We start from the raw sequence: 17,615 nt of genomic DNA, 5'->3' as shown, positions 1-17,615 counted from the left end.
CAGCACCTGTGGGGAGAAATCAGAGTTTACACTTCGGGTCAAGTGAGGATTCCTCAGACCTGCTGAGCTTTTCTGGCAATTTCTGTTTTGCCCATGGAGAAAGAGCAAGCCAACGTTTCGAGTCTGGATGACTCTTCATCAGAGCTGATTGGGAAGTGTGGAGGTACCAGTATTTTTCCAAACGTTGGTGGGGGTGGAGCAGCGGAAGAGGATGGAGCGCTGGGGACCAAAAGATGTTGATAGTTCAGATTAAGTGATCGGACAGTGAGAATGGCAGAACAATGGTGTGTCGAACTGTCAGACTGGGAAGGACAGACAGTTCCATTGGAGTTGGGGGGTGGGAGTGGAGAGAGGACATGGTGACAGAGAATGTAACAAGTGAAGCTAAAAGAAAGGGAAATAATCTAAAGGTGTTGAACTCAATATTGAGCCCAGAAGGCTGTAAAGTGCCAGTCTGAAGATGAGACATTGTTCCTCCTGTTTGTGCTGGGATTCACTGGAATGCTGCAGCATGCCAAGGACCATGAGACACAGGAGCAGAAATTAGGCCATTCAGCCCATCAAGTCAGTTCCACCATTCAACATGGCTGATAAGTTTCTCATCCCCATTCTCCCACTTTCTCCCCGTAACCCCTGAGCCCCTCTACAATCAAGAACCTATCTCAGTCTTAAATATACTCAATGACCTGACCTGCACAGCCTTCTGTGGCAGTGATTTCCACCGATTCACCACTCTCTGGATGAAGAAGTTTCTCCTATCTCCATTCTAAAGGGTCTTGCCTTTACTCTAATGTTATGCCCTTGGGTCATAGTTTCTCCTACCAATGGAAATATCTTCCCAACACCTACACTGTCCAGGCCATTCTGTATTCTGTAAGTTTCAATTAAATCTCCCCTCATCCTTCTAAACTCCATCAAGTGCAGGCCCAGAGTCCTCAAACGTTTCTCATATGTTAAGTTTTTCATTCCTGGGACCATTTTTGTGAACCTCCTCTGAACTTGCTCCAGGGCCAGTACATCCTTCCTGAGATATGGGGCCCAAATCTGTGCACAATACTCCAAATATGGTCTGACCATGGTCTTATAGACCCTCAGAAGTACATCCCTGATTTTATATTCAAGTCCTTTATTGGTCAGAGTATTGAGTACAGGAGTTGGGAGGTCATGTTGGATTGTACAGAACATTGGGTAGGCCACCTTTGGAATATTGCATGCAATTCTGATGTTGTGAAACTTGAAAGGGTTCAGAAAAGATTAACAAGGATGTTGCCAAGGTTGGAGGATTTCAGCTACAGGGAGAGGCTGAATAGGCTAGGGCTGTTTTCCCTGGAGTGTCAGAGGCTGAGGGGTGACATTATAGAGGTTTATAAAATCATGAAAGGGTATGAATAGGATAAATAGGCAAGGGGTGGGGGAGTCCAGAACTAGAGGTTTAGGGTGGGAAGGTGTGTTTCAGCTCCTGATATGTAAATATATTACAGTCAAAGAAATTGTAAAGTCTTAAGGTATTTTACAGTATCAAAGGTGTTATAACCAATACGGATAACTGTTGTAAACTAAGTGTGAAAAGGATGGGTGCAGAAATCTATTCTGCCGGAATCAACCGAGCATGAAGACAGCCTCGCAGTTCCTCAATGGATAACTCTTGATCAGAGTGGACTCTGAACATCACCACAATCAATGTCATAGGTGGTGTTAATCTTGAATATGTTTTCTTTTCTTTCACAGTGGATACAAATAATGTCAAAAGTGTTCTGAGTGAAACAAAGGAAGAACTGAAAGAGGTAATTTTCTGTATTGCTACATCTTCCTTTTCTTTGCAATGTACAATTTAAGACTGACTCCCTTAATAAATCAGAAATGTAGGCAGTGGAAAATCAAAGGTGAAGGAAGAGCTGTTAATCTCACTCCTTCCAGGGCTGCCTCGTCACTCCTGGATCTATTCCATCTGCTCATGATCCTTCTCCACCTGGACTCCCCCTCATTATTTTAAGGAAATCTATAGAGCCAGTTTTTAAAGTGTTGCGTTTTAAATGAGGAGCTTTCCTAATTTTGAGTACTCTGGTGCATCGTTTTTCTGGTATTCCTTATGGAAAGGAAAGCAAAGGAGCTGTCCTTACCCAAAGGGGTGGTTTAACCCCCAGGCACCCTCCTCACTCACACCAAAGCCAGCTGAGCCAGTCCCTTAGAGAGTCTCAAGTTCAATTTGATGGCATTTTATGAGGATTCCTTCGTGTTAGTTCCCATAACATACACCACAGAGTTCTTCTTGAATCAGGTGTTCGACATTGATTGGTATCATTAACTTAGAGTCAGAGATATACAGCACGGAAACAGACCTTTCAGTCCAACTCGTCCATGCCAACCAAATATCCCAACCTAATCTAGTCCCATTTGCCAAAACCCAGCCCATATCTCTCTAAACCCTTCCTATTCATAAACCCACCCAGATGCCTTTTAAATGTTGCAATTGTACCAGCCTCCTCCACTTCATCTGGCAGCTCATTCCATACATGCACCACCCTCTGCATAAAAATGTTGCCCCTTAGGACCCTTTTATATCTTTCCCCTCTCACCCTAAACCAACACCCACCAGTTCTGGACTCCCCCACCCCAGGGAAAAGGCCTTGTCTATTTATCCTATCCTATCCATGCCCCTCATGATTTTGTAAACCTCTATAACGTCACCCCTCAGCCTCCAACGCTCCAGGGAAAACAGCCCCATTCTATTCAGTCTCTCCCCATAGCTCAAATCCTCCAACCCTAGCAACATCCTTGTAAATCTTTTCTGAACCCTTTCAAATTTCACAACATCCTTCTGATAGGAGGGAGACCAGAATTGTATGCAATATTCAAAAAGTGGCCTAACCAATGTCCTGTCCAGTTGCAATTAGATTAGATTAGACTTACAGTGTGGAAACAGGCCCTTCGGCCCAACAAGTCCACACCGACCCGCCGAAGCGCAACCCATCCATACACCCCTTTTACCCCTTACCTAACATTATGGGCAATTTAGCATGGCTAATTCACCTGACCCGCACATCTTTGTGACTGTGGGAGGAAACCGGAGCACCCGGAGGAAACCCACGCAGACACGGGGAGAACGTGCAAACTCCACACAGTCAGTCGCCTGAGTCGGGAATTGAACCCGGGTCTACAGGCGCTGTGAGGCAGCAGTGCTAACCACTGTGCCACCGTGCCGCCCCAATATGCCCTCTCAACTCCTTTCTTAATGCTCTGTACAATAAAGGAAAGTATACCAAACACCTTCTTCAGTATCCTATCCATCCGCAACTCCACTTCCAAGGAGCTATGAACCTGCACTCCGAGGTCTCTTTGTTCAGCAACACTCCCTGGGACCTTACCATTAAGTGTATAAGTTCTGCTCTGATTTATATTGGAAAATGCAGCACTTCGCATTTTTCTAAATTAAACTCCATCTGCCACTTCTCAGCCCATTGGCCCATCTGATCAAGATCCTGTTGTAATCTGAGGTAACCTTCTTCGCTGTCCACTACACCTCTAATTTTGGCATCATCTGCAAATTTACTAAATGTACCTCTTACGTTCACATCCAAATCGTTTATATAAATGGCGAAAAGTAGTGGACCCAGCACCAATCTTTGTGGCACTCCACTGGTCACAGGCCTCCAGTCTGAAAAACAACCCTTCACAACCATCTTCTGTCTTCTAACTTTGAGCCAGTTCTGTATCCAAATGGCTAATTCTTCCCGTATTCCATGAGATCTAACCTTGCTAATCAGTCTCCCATGGGGAACCTTGTTGAATGTCTTACTTAAGTCCATAAAGATCACATCTACCGCTCTGCCCTCATCAATCCTCCTTGTTACTTCAAAAAACTCAGTCACGTTAGTGAGACATGATTTCCCACGCAGAAAACCATGTTGACTATTCCTAATCAATCCTTGCCTTTCCAAATAGATGTACATCCTGTCCCTTAGGATTCCCTCCAGCAACCTGCCCACCACCGAGGTCAGGCTCACTGGTCTATAGTTCCCTGGCTTGTCTTTACCGCCCTTCTTAAACAGTGGCACCACGTTTGCCAACCTCCAGTCTTCCCACACCTCATCTATGACTATCAATGATACAAGTATCTCAGCAAGAGGCCCAGCAATCACTTCCCTAGCTTCCCACAGAGTTCTAGGGTGCACTTGATCAGGTCCTGGGGATTTATCCACCTTTAACCGTTTCAAGACATCCAGCACTTCCTCCTCTGTAAAATGGACATTTTTCAAGATGTCACTATCTTTTTCCCTGCAGTCTATATCTTCCATATCCTTTTCCACAATAAACACTGATGCAAAATACTCATTTAATATCCCCACCTTCCCCACCCCATCTTGTGCAGCTCCACACAAAGGCCACCTTGCTGATCTTTGAAGGGCCCTATTTTCTCGTTAGTTACCCTTTTATGCTTAATGTTTTGACAGAATCCCTTTGGATTCTCTTTAACCCTATTTGCCAAAGCTATCTCATGTCCACATTTTGCTCTCCTGATTTCCCACTGCCTTTACACTCTTCTAAGGATTCACTCAATCTCTGCTGTCTACACCTGACATATGCTTCCTCCTTTTTTTTTCAACCAATACCTCAATTTCTTTGGTGATCCAGCATTCCCTACACCCACCAGCCTTGCATTTCATCCTGACAGAAATATACTGTCTCTGGTCTCTCACGATCTCATTTCTTTCAAGGCAATGAAATCACAGACTTACACATAGTCTGCTGACATTTCATGGTATGATGTCATATAACTTGTCTTAAAGATAGCCATGATGTGGAGGTACCGCTATCGGCCTGGGATGGACAAGGCCCAAAGTCACACCATGCCTGTTAATAGTACAGCAGGACAACTTTACCTGACAAAGGAGCATAGCTCCAAAAGCTTGTGATTTTAGATAAACCTGCTGGACTATAACCTGATGTCTTGTGACTTCTGACTTTGTCTTAAAGGTACAGGCCCATCTGGTGTATAATCTGTGTCACGCTACAACATTACCCCTTTTCCCTTTAAAGGATAGGAATCAATTTCTGATAATATGTACACAAATCTGCATCCCCAATTCTCTCAATGCATTTCAGTCACATTTTGTTGGACACACCATAGGTCCATATATAATCATCACAGCTCTACAGTCTGTGGTCTGTCATCATGGATGGATGATTATATTTTGTCATAAATACGTGATGGTTGTCTGGTATAACATACGCACCCTCTGGGACACATGGTCGATGAAAAGTAATATTGTCAATTTGTTCCCAGGACTTGACCATTGCTCATTATAATGTCATATGACCTAGGCTGGATAAAACAATATAGCTCCAATCCAGGCACCCATGTGTTTGTGTGAAAATCTCAGGCTCTTATGTTTTATCCTGATTCAAGTTGGCATAACCGCTTGATTTTCCTTCCTCTTTCCAATGACGTGGTCATGTCAGTGTGTGTCAGTGATGAGAGTCTGTCACCCAAACATGAGAGTCTCTCGTGAGGGTAAACGTGGATGAGAAGCAGAGATTTAACATCGCAATCCAAAAGAATGTTGGCAAGTCACTCTTAATGACCATAGATTTCACATCATGAACAATGGGCAGCAGGATGGCTCAGTGGTTAGCACTGCTGCCTCCACAGCACCAGGGACCCAGGTTCGATTCCAGCCTCAGGCGACTGACTTTGTGGAGTTTGCACATTCTCCCTGTGTCTGCATGGGTTTCCTCCGGGTGCTCTGGTTTCCTCCCACAGCCCAAAGATGGGCAGGTTAGGTGAATTGGCCATGCTGAATTACCCATAGCGTTAGGTGCATCAGTCAGAGGGAAATGGGTCTTGGTGGGTTACTCTTCGGAGGGTCAGCGTGGACTGGTTGGGCCGAAGGGCCTATTTCCACACTGTAGGGAATCTAAGCTAATCTAATGCATTCTGTGACAAAAAGTGTGGCGTTGGAAAAGCACAGCAGGTCAGGCAGCACCCGGGGAGTAGGAGAGTCGACGTTTCAGGCATAAGTCCTTCATCAGGAATCCTGCTGTGCTTTTCCAGCACCACACTTTTTGACTCTGATCCCCAGCATCTGCAGCCCTCACTTTCTCCAAATGCATTCTGTGAGACCATTTGAGTGAAGGTGGCGATGGGAAGAGGTAGTCTGCTGAACATTCTATTTCATGCATGTCTTGGAAGGGAACGCCAGTGTGCTGCGAACTATTATCAGACAATTTGTTATAGAACACCAAATGTGGCAGTCAACAGGCTAACAACCTTTCTTTTATGCACTCACGGGACAGGGTTGCCACTGCCTGGCCAGCATTTAGTGCCCATCCCTAGATGCCTCTGAGAGGGGGGGGGAGGGGGCGGGGGTCAGCTACCTTCTTGAACTGTTGCTGACCACGTGCTGTAGATTGACCCACAATGCACTTACTGTTGTACTAGTCATATCTTATCATATCGTAAAGAAAATCTGGTGAAATAGTCACTCGCCTACTCTAAAACAAGCAACACAGGGAGAGACAATGAAATAGGAGGCTAAGCTAACTGGCAGTAAAAAAAAATCATGCAATCCTCTTTTATAAGTTAAATAAAAAATGAGAGAGAGGCAAGAGTGGACATTGCACTGCTGGGAAAGTAAAACTAGGAAACTAGTCACTATAGGCCGGTGAGTCTCACTTCTGTTGTGAGGAAAAGTCTTAAAGAGAATTGGAAGGGATAGGATTTATGAACATCTGGATAGGAATAATGTGATCAAGGATAGTCAGCATGGTTTTGTGAAGGGCCGGTCGTGCCTCACAAACCTTATTGAATTCTTTGAGAAGGTGACTAAGGAGGTGGATGAGGGTAAAGCAGTAGATGTGGTGTATATGGATGTTAGTAAGGTGTTTGATAAGGTTCCCCATGGTAGGCTACTGCAAAAAATACGGAGGTATGGCATTGAGGTTGAATTGGAGGTTTGGATTAGGAATTGTCTGGCTGGAAGAAGACAGAGGGGAGTAGTTGATGGTAAAGGTTCATCTTGGAGTGCAGTTACTAGCGGTGTTCCACAAGGATCTGTTTGGGACCGTTGCTATTTGTCATTTTTATAAATGACCTGGAGGAGGGGCTAGAAGGTTGGGTGAGCAAGTTTGCGGATGATAAGAAAGTAGGTGGAGTTGTTGACAGTGAGGAAGGATGTGACAGCTTACAGCTGGATATAGATAAGCTGCAGAGCTGGGCAGAAAGGTGGCAAATGGAGTTCAATGTAGCTAAGTGTGAAGTGATTCACTTTGGTAAGAATAACAAGAAGATGGAGTACTGGGCTAATGGTCGGATACTTGGTAGTGTGGATGAGCAGAGGGATCTTGGTGTCCATGTACACAGATCTCTGAAAGTTTCCACCCAGGTAAATAGTGCTGCGAAGAAGGCATATGGCGTACTGGCTTTTATTGGCAGAGGAATCGAGTTCCGGAGTGTTGAGGTCATGTTGCAGTTGTATAAGACTCTGGTGCGGCCACATCTGGAGTATTGTGTGCAGTTTTGGTCGCCATACTATAGGAAGGATGTGGAGGGACTGGAACGGGTGCAGAGGAGGTTTATCAGGATGTTGCCTGGTATGGTAGGAAGATCGTATGAGGAAAGGCTGAGGCACTTGGGGCTGTTTTCATTGGAGAAAAGAAGGTTTAGGGGTGACTTGATAGCGGTGTACAAGATGTTTAGGGGTTTAGATAGGGTTGACCATGAGAACCTCTTTCCACGTATGGAGTCAGCTATTACGAGGGGGCATAGCTTTAAATTAGGGGGTGGTAGGTATAGGACAGATATTAGGGGTGGATTTTTTACTCAGCGAGTCGTGAGTTCATGGAATGCCCTGCCAGTAACAGTGGTGGACTCTCCCTCTTTATGGGCATTTAAACGGGTATTGGATAGGCATATGGAGGATAGTGGGTTAGTGAAGGTTAGGTGGGCTTGGATCGGCGCAACATCGAGGGCCAAAGGACCTGTACTGCGCTGTATCTTTCTATGTTCTATGAAAGTAGCAATAGGGTATAAAGAAATGGCAGAGGAACTAAATAGGTACTTTGCATCAGTCCTCGCTGTTGAAGACACCAGCAGCCAACCAGAACTTCAAGACAGTCAGGAGCAGAGGTGAGGGTAGTGGCCATCACTTGCCCACCATCAGCTGGGGAAGCCGAAAGGCCTGAAGGTGGATAACCCACCTGGACCACACCCCGGAGTTCTGAAGTAGATAGCTGAGGAGAATGGAGAGGTATTGGCATTGATCTTTCAGGAATCACTAGAGTCAGGGAGAGTCCCAGAGTTCTGGAAATTGGCTAATATAACACTCCTATTCAAGAGAGGGAGGCAGAAGACAGGAAACTATAGGCTGCGGAGCCTGACCTCAGTCATTGGTAAGACTTTACCAAATCTGTTGGAATTCTGAGAAAGTGACAAACAAATTAGACAACAGACAGCCAGTGGACATGATCTATTTGGAATTCCAGAAAGCCACAAGGTGTTGCCTACGAGGCCTATAAATAAAATAAGAGCCCATCGTATTAGGGAAGGGTATTGGCATGAATTAAGGATTAGCTGACTGACAAAGGCAGAGAGTAGGAATAAAGGGGTCTTTTTCAGGATGGCAGCTGGTGACCAGTGAAATTCCACAGTAGCCCGTGTTGGCACCACAACTATTCACATTACACTAACAATCTAGACGATGGAAGTGAGGTTTTTGCTGCTGAGTTTACAGTTAACACAAAGATAGGTGGAGGGACAGATAGTGTTGAGGAAGTGGGGAGGCTGCAGAAGGACTTGAACCGGCTGGGCAAAGAAATGGCAGATGGAATACAATGTGGGAAATTGAGAGGTTATGCACTTTAGTAGGAAGAATAGAGGCATAGATTATTTTCTAAATTGGGAAGGACTTTGTAAAGGGCAAAGGGACTTGGAGGTCCTAGTTCAGGATTCTCTAAAGGTTAACATGCAGGTTCAGTTGGCAGGTAGGCAAATGCAATGTAAGCATTCATTTTGAATGGGGCTAGAATACAAGAGCAGGGATGTAGTGCTGAGGCTGCGTAATGGTCTGGTCAGACTGAATTTGGAATATTGCGAGCCCTTCTGGACCCTGTATCTAGGGAAGGACGTGCTGAAGTCAGAGTGGGTCCAGAGGAGGTTTACAAAAATGATCCCGGGGATGAAAGAGGTGTGTTTGATGACTCTGAGTTTGTACTCGATGCAGTGGATGAGGAGAAGATGTCTCCACTAGCAAGAGAGACTAGGTCCTGAGGGCAAAGCCTTGGGGTGAAGAGACAATCCTTTAGAAGTGAGATGAGAAGGAATTTCTTCAGCTGGAGGGTGGGGAATCTGTGGGACTCATTGCTACAGAAGGCTGTGGAGATCACATCATTGAATACGTCTAAGACAGAGATAGGCAGGCTCTAGATTAGTAAGGGGTCAAGGGTAATGGAGAAAAGGCAGGAGAATGCGGTTGAGAAACATATTAGCCATGATTGAGTGGCGGAGTATAATTGGCCTAATCCATACCATATCCAACAATCAGCGTGGTCACATCATTGGAACTGCTGTGGCATAACAGCTGGTCGTCCTCAGGCTGCAGCCCTAACCCATCGCTGGCCTGGTGCCCCTGTGGAGGAGGGATAGCAGGATCACTTCATCTGCTGTCACATCTACCTTCTACTTCCATGTCTCATCACCCACAGTCCCCCTCTTCCCTGCGGTATAATCACTTCTATGCAGTTGTCTTATGATGCAGTTGTCTGGAGTGTTAGATCGCAATCTGGGCCAGACACTGTGTGAAAGCCTCTCCATTATTAATAACATTATCTGGACAGGGACTTTTTCACATTAAGTACCACCTCGGTCACCTCATACTGAAACCAAACTGACTGCCACGATCCACAATCTGCAGATACCCGCAGCACATTTCCCACAATGCACTACATTTGCACGCCCTTCTTGATTCAGAAAACAAGAAACTTGAAGGTTGCTGAAAGAAAACTTGTATCAGCCAACATCAGGTGAGCCAAATACTCATCTTCTGATGTATGTTGAAGGAGAGATGCTGGAATACACTTCCTGAAGCTATTTCTCTCATATGGACACCAACGATGTTTCAATACTGGATCAACTGCACTCACCAGAAGCAAACCAGGGCAGCAAGTCTCCAAGAACAAAGATCTCTGAAAAGTTCCCATTGGCGGAGTAGTTTAGATTAGATTAGATTAGACTTACAGTGTGGAAACAGGCCCTTCGGCCCAACAAGTCCACACCGACCCGCCGAAGCGAAACCCACCCATACCCCTACATTACCCCTTACCTAACACTACGGGCAATTTAGCATGGCCATTTCACCTGACCCGCACATCTTTGGACTGTGGGAGGAAACCGGAGCACCCGGAGGAAACCCACGCAGACACGGGGAGAACGTGCAAACTCCACACAGTCAGTCGCCTGAGTCGGGAATTGAACCCGGGTCTTCAGGCGCTGTGAGGCAGCAGTGCTAACCACTGTGCCACCGTGCTGCCCACATCAAACTCCTGTATTGTAATAAGATCTGGACTGGGTATCAGTGTCACACAGGAGAAATTCTGTCAGCAACGCCCTCGCCACATTCCGAGGGTTCAAGGGGAAGATGCTCAAAAAGTTGCCAGTGTCCTTCTCACAGCCAGCTCAGCGTCCTGGCCAAAAACGCCTCAAAGATCAACTTCATTGTTTTGGACGTTATGGCTAAAAAGTATCTTTGCCGTCAGGAGTTGCTTTCCCAATTCTCAGATGGACAACAATCCAGGAGAGAATCATCTAAATTCTTTACATTGACCCCTGAAATCCCTCCTTGAAGCTCAGCAGCATCAATGTTAGTGACGGGGAGAGGGGTGTTACCAATCAAACAAATAGCGACAATGTAGCCATCAGTTTCCACGATGCTTTGAGTCACACTGGCTTAACGTCGAGGCTGGATGGTGATGGAGGAGGAAGGATAAGAGAGCAAATGCCACACTCAGCAATCCCAGTACCTTGAAGGACATCCTACCGTGTACACGGAGAGCTGCAGCTTAATAATCAGCCTGTTCAATCAGATAAAGATCTGCCACTCACAGTCCTTAGGAATTGCCATCCTCAAATCGAGATGAGAGATCGTTTCTGTCATCACACACACCCATTATGTTAAGTGCAGACCTCTACCCCATTGTTCTTTCCCACCATATTGCTACCTCCACTTAAAATTCCATTACAGAGCAGTACAGCACAGGAACAGGCCCTTCAGCTCACAATATTGTGTTGAACATGATACAGAGTTAAACTAATCCCTTCTGCCTGCCCTTGGTCCATCTCCCTGCATATTCGTGTGCTTATCTTAAAGTCTCTTAAATGCCCCAATAGTACCTACCATCACCCCTGGCAGCGCAAACTCCTATCACACTGATTAAAAACTTGCCCATCACATTTGCTTGAAAATTTGTACCTCTCACCTTTAGCACGTGCACCCTAGTCCCAGACATTTCAACATCTTTCCCATTGCTGAAAGATCTTGCTCTCTGCATTCGCTTTATATATTTAAACAAAAAAAAAGAATGGTCAGAGGATAATTTTCCAGCTTCTGTGTAATTTGTTGTTTTTTTTCTTTTGTTTGATTAAATTCTCAGTGATTCTTACAGTTCCCCTCTTTGTTTTTTTTTAATGAAGTTGGGTATTCGGTTTTTTGCCAACCAAGGACACAAAATTGAGCAGCAGACACCATCCGAGCTCAAGAAACGCATTGCCATGGTGGTAACTGGCGCCTTGCTGCTGCTCATCTTGCTGTCGGTTGTTGTGTACAGGTGTTCACAACGCAAGTCACACAACAAGAAGGATCAAGTAAGTGGAACTCTATAAAGAGAGTGCCAGTAACAGCAGGCGTAGAATTGTACTTTTAAAAAAGAAAAATTTATTTCAGCCTCAATCCTCACATAAAGCAGGGCCAACACAAATACTTTGTGGTATCTCAGGCTGGGCCCATCCTGAAGATGATTCACATTCTCAAAATGTTTCATTAGTTTCTCCAGCACTTCCTGCTTTTTAGTTTCAGATTTTCACCATCCGCAGTCCTCTCGTTTTTATGTGAGCAGTCCTCAGACTATTAGGAAGGGAATTCCAGGGTTTTCACCCAGTGACATGAAGGGACCCATTAGAGACCGAAGGAGAAACCGGTGAATGAAGGCAGTGGATGAAAATACTCCTCACGTGTACTCACTGAAGAGAAAGACATTTTAGGAGTTGGGGTGAAGGTTTTAGAACATGCTTAGATTAATAAGGAGGAAGTTTAGAGGCATAAAAGTACACAAATACCCAGGGACTGATGAAATACACCATAGGCTGCTATGGGAGGCAAGGGAGGGAATTATTAGGGCCCTATCAGAGATATTTAACACTTCGCTGGTCACAGGTAAAGTGCCAGATGACTGGAGGATAGCTAATGTGGTTCCTTTGTTCAAGAAGGGCAGCAGGGATAGGACAGGTAATTACAGATCAGTTAGTCCAATGTCAGTGGGTGGGAAAGCGTTGGAAAAAATTCAAAAGGCCAGGACTAATCAATACTTGAAAAGGCAGGAGATTTCCAGTCCCGAGATCTCTGCACTCCTCAAATTCAAGGAGCTTCAGTATGTCGGAGTTTGATCAGTCAACTGTTGGCAGCAGTGCCTTCATCTGACTAGGCTCTAAACACTGAAACTTGCTGCTAAATTTTGTCTGTCACCACCTTGCTCATCTTTAAGGTCTTTAATGTACTAGATTGTCCCCTGTAATATCTCCCAATATGACATTTTGCAAGATCGAGTTTTGCAACTCTCCTGTGAAACGTATTTACATTACATTACGGGTGCTACATATATGACCACCTGATGAAGGAGCAGCGCTCCGAAAGCTTGTGCTTCCAATTAAACCCGTTGGACTATAACCTGGTGTTGTGATTTTTTAACTATTAAATAACAGTACAAATTGCAGTAGTTAGGAGACAGCTCCCTCTGCTGTTCTTACATTGGGTCTGCACTTTGTTTCCAGACACACTGGGAAGCTATTGCAAGTTGTGAGCAGCAGATGGCAATCTTGCATTAGTCATTAAATCCTGAACTGCTCATTCCCCAGGAACCTGGGAGACTTGCATTTCTTTAGCACCATTCGCCACGCTATGCCCAGGGGTGTTTTACAGCCAGATAGGATCTGCCTAAGAAGGGGCAGTCACCTGCTGTAATGCGGGAAACATAGGCAGCCAAGCTTAGCACAGCAGGATTCCACAGTGTTTATTAACTGACCTGAAAACCCTGTTTCTGAAAAATCTGCGGGAGGGACTGGGCCCTCCATTAAAACCTCTGCTGTCATTGTGTCCTTCTCCCTTTCACAGTACCTCACCGAGGAGACTCAGCCAGTGGACAACGGTTGCCATGACAACTTGGCCATGGACATCACCGAATGTGAGCCGGAGATGCAGGAAAAGCCGAGCTCAAAGGTCAACATGCAAGACAACATGGACAACTGGATTGTTCCCATGGATAGCCTGACCAAGGATGAGGTGGAGGAGGAGGACACTCACTTATAAAGCAGCTGAACTATAAGATGACTGCTCCCTCCAGCCCCACTACACTCCCATATGATTGCTTCATTATATAGGGATCTTATACCGCCAACAGAACTGAACCTTTCACCCAAGCAGCAACCTCCTGACCTCCATATTATTTTTAATAGGTTTGGTTTTATTTGGGAAATCAGAGGTTCCAGGATTTATTGAGGTCTGTTACGAACATAGCCGTCACTTCACAAGTAATCTGGATGCCTGATGCTCCAAAGACACAAGTTCAAATCCTGCCTCAGAACTTTAGAATTGAAAATCGAGTTTCGAACGTAATCTGAAATGAAAAGGTCATCTCATCACCGATGGCCCTGAGATTATGGATTGATAGGAAAATCCCATCTGGTTCACCAATGCCCTTGATAGAGAGAAATCTGCCACCTTTCTCCGGCCTGTTCTATACATGATTCCAGATTAGCATCCATGTGGTTGATTCTCAAATGCCTACCCCCGTCCACCACCCCAGAAATAGCCCTAGCATGCTATTCGGTTCCAGTCCAATGTATGGTGGGTAATAAATATTGGCCTTACCGACAATACCCATATCCCACATAGGAATTCCAAAGCAGAATGCACTGGGTCATTGTTAAAAAAACGTGCTAAGGGCTGAGCCAGTAAATTTGAACAAATTATTCCAAGGGAGAATATTTCTAGTGAATTTACTATCAAGTGTCTAATGAAAGTCTGCAATTTGCAGGTCACTGCTGTGAGCAAAATGAAAAGGGCATTCATAAATAGTATTTTTTTCTATTAACATTTTCTTTGAACACTTTTGTTATAAAACTCTCTGATATGTCAGTACTTCCCAGACATTTCGATCCCCCCACATTCAGAGCCGAGTGTGTGATGGGCCCTGAGTGGGTGACAGCTGTTGTCAGTGTCAAAACTGCACAGTGGCCAATCAAATAAGGAATTGTGGATGCCAGCGATCTGTAAAAAAAAATAGAAATTGCTGCGGAAACTCAGCAGTGTGGAGAGAAAGCAGAGTTATCGCTTCGAGTCCAGTAACACGTTCATGAGTTCTGATGAAGATTTTCTGATGGAGAGTCACTGGACTTGAAAGGTTAACTCTGCTTTTTCCCAACAGATATACAGAGCTTTTCCAGGAAATTTCCGTTGTAGTCCACTGCGACTGTTGCTGCTTCAGAGCTCATAACCCCACATTTTCTGCCCGTGACCCCATTTTGGGGTCCCAACTCCCACTTTGATTTTCTTCCACGGGGCTTCCCAAAGACTTGTTTCAGTGACAGCCAGAAATTTGACAAACAGGTGATATTCACTTCACAAAGGAACCTCTAAGAGTGGACATGTTGGGTGACCAGTAGTGGGAAATTGAGGTGCAGGGAAATGGACCTTTGCAGGTCATGTAATGAAACGTCCCCAGTTGGGCCCAACCAGGGTTGGGCAACTTTTAAGAAGAGAAGCACCTTGAACTTCTAACCCCTCGACATTGATATCTGGGACTAATGGAGTGGTGCTCCGATATGGAAAAGGTTCCTAACTTCACAAAAAGTGAAAACCCCAAAGTTCAATCAGTCAACTTCCAGAACACCAACACCGTCCAGTCACCTTCCAGAACAGCAACGCCACCCAATCACCTTCCAGAACACCAACGCCGCCCAATCGCCTTCCAGAACAGCAACACCGCCCAATCACCTTCAAGAACACCAACACTGCCCAATCACGTGCATTACAAAGCAGAAGAATCTGGCTTTAACTATTTCATGTTGGAATTGCAGTCACAATTTTTTCAGGTAAAATACTTGAGCCCCCCCCCCCACCCCAGTGAGTTGAGACACCACAGACTACCATCTAACACAGTGACTAATGCTGAGGAGACAAATCAGTTTTTTATTATAGACTGAGAACATCAGATGGTTTTGTAGAGTGGTGGATGCGGAGTCATTATTTTGTTGCAAAGCCCCATGTTTAAACAAAAATATTCAAATCTTTTGACACCTCTGTAGCAATATCAGATAAATTGGCCAGGAACGTTACCTGTCCCTGTAGGATTATATTGGTAAGGCCTATAATTTTTCCAAAATTTTCCACTGATGGTGTGACTTTACATTTTTTCTATGGAAGTTGGATCTTTAACACTTAATCTCAGTGTAATTGGATCATCACACAAATGGGGCACATCCATCAACAGAACGAATGAATCTTTCGATGGATTTGAATTTTACATTCCCCTAGCCTTCAACATGTCTGCTCATTGCTCACTGCTGCTGAGTTATACATCATCAGTGTTGGGCTTCTGTTTATCCTAAGCTGCTAATCTCAGAGTAGCGTAGCTCCATAAATTAGAATTCTTGCCTGACTTCTAAACATTTTTAAACAAATCAGTTAGATTTTTTTTTAAACTTACAGATTGGAAAAGGGGACATTATGTCCCATCTTGTGTCTGCCCCTGAAGGTGGGATTACAGCATTGACCGGCTCTCCAAGTGAAAGAAAGAATACTTACGTAGCATCTTACATAAAACATCCCAAAATGTTTTACAGCCAATGTTGAAATGCAACCGTTGTAATATCAGTATGGTTGCACATACCTGGTTCTGGGAAACAGTAGTGCAATAATGGACCACCTAATCTAGTTGTGATGCTGACTGAGCTCTTTCTTTCATTGGTGCTATGGGATTTTTATACGTCCACCTGAAAGAGGAGACAGGGCATCTTCATTTAACATCTCAACTAAAAGACAGCACCTTCAACAGGGGAGCATTCCCTCTGTTATATAGTGGACTGTGCACCTAGAATTTAGTGAAGTCATCTCTCTACTTGAATCTGAAACCTCAGACTCCAGTGAAAGTGCTACCCGCTCCATTATCTAAAGAGAAGACAACTGCCAACATTCTTCCCTCTGTGTTACCCTTGCCATCCCATATACACAATCCATCATTCTCTTTCCCCTCACCATATCATCAGCCTCTTTGTCTCTGCCAAAGGTTCCACAGTAGTCAAAGGGTTTTTTCCAGGACAGCAGTAATTATTCACTACAATTCCACTTTCAATACTTGAGACAGTTCCAGAGACACAATAATTCTGTCACTCTTCTTTATCTTTAAAATAATCACCAATCCAGGCTTACAGACCCGTCCACGTTTATGATTAAGTTTACTTTAAGGGACAATGTAAATGAAGCTAGGGCATTTTAAATTGCTATGCACAAAACTGGTTGTGGGAAATGCATAGAACAGTCCACGTGTAGCTGTTGGTTCAGAGAGTAAATGTTTTCTTTATTAATCATTAAATAAGTCATCAGGCCACACATTGGAATAGTCAAACTGTTAAGTCATACCCAATTACCGTTCTCAATCAATAAATCTTTATAGCTGCTCTACAGATGATTGTTTAATAGGCTGGGTTGCATCCATTCCCCTGACCACTCAAAACCAGAAATTGCTGGGAAAACTCAGCTGGTCTGGCAGCATCTGTAGAGATGTTTCAGGTCCAGTGACCCTCCTTCACTTGGTGTGTGTACTGCTCCACATCCATGTTAATGAAATGAGTCCGTTTTAACAGAAAGATGTACTGTCACAAAGAGACCTCTGTACATATTATCAGTAGTTGTGTTAACAAATAAATACAGCACCTAATAAAATAATCCTTAAATTCCTTTAACTTGAATATCTACAAATTAAATTAGACAAATTGCTAAATGTTCTTATTCTCAGTTGAAAACTGGACTTGGCTCCATTTGAGAATACTACAGGAAGTGAGGACTCTGACAATGAAACTGCCGAGAATGTGTAGACACATTGCTTTATGCTGGAAACTTCAGGTGAGAGAACAATGTCTTTAATTGTCACAGTAACTGTTCCCAACAATGCAGACTGACTCTACTTCTCCCACTCTGTGATACCCATACACCAAGATTCTACCACACAAAAAAAGTTAAAATCCACAAACGAGGAGGATACAAGAAAGTCATGTTAAATTTGCTTCTCTGTTCACATCTACTTCATGATCATTCTGACTTTATTTTATGAAAGAGACTTAAGAGCAGTCTTCT

General features: G+C 44.3%; 1 protein-coding gene across 1 annotated transcript in view; it reads left to right on the top strand.

The window, feature by feature from the left end:
- Nucleotides 1–17,218, top strand: part of podxl (podocalyxin-like) — a 155,079-nt gene extending 137,861 nt beyond the window's left edge. The window contains exons 6-8 of the mRNA XM_060842702.1: nucleotides 1,729–1,784; nucleotides 11,684–11,854; nucleotides 13,377–17,218. Of these exons, the coding sequence (XP_060698685.1) occupies nucleotides 1,729–1,784; nucleotides 11,684–11,854; nucleotides 13,377–13,571 (422 nt within the window). The 3' untranslated portion in view covers nucleotides 13,572–17,218. The remainder of the gene's footprint in view (nucleotides 1–1,728; nucleotides 1,785–11,683; nucleotides 11,855–13,376) is intronic.
- Nucleotides 17,219–17,615: the final 397 nt, after the last annotated feature.

This window comes from Hemiscyllium ocellatum, chromosome 23 (genome assembly GCF_020745735.1).
Source record: "Hemiscyllium ocellatum isolate sHemOce1 chromosome 23, sHemOce1.pat.X.cur, whole genome shotgun sequence".
NCBI lineage: Eukaryota > Metazoa > Chordata > Chondrichthyes > Orectolobiformes > Hemiscylliidae > Hemiscyllium > Hemiscyllium ocellatum.
The sequence above is the reverse complement of the archived record's forward strand: the minus strand, read 5'-3'. Positions and strand labels throughout refer to the sequence as shown.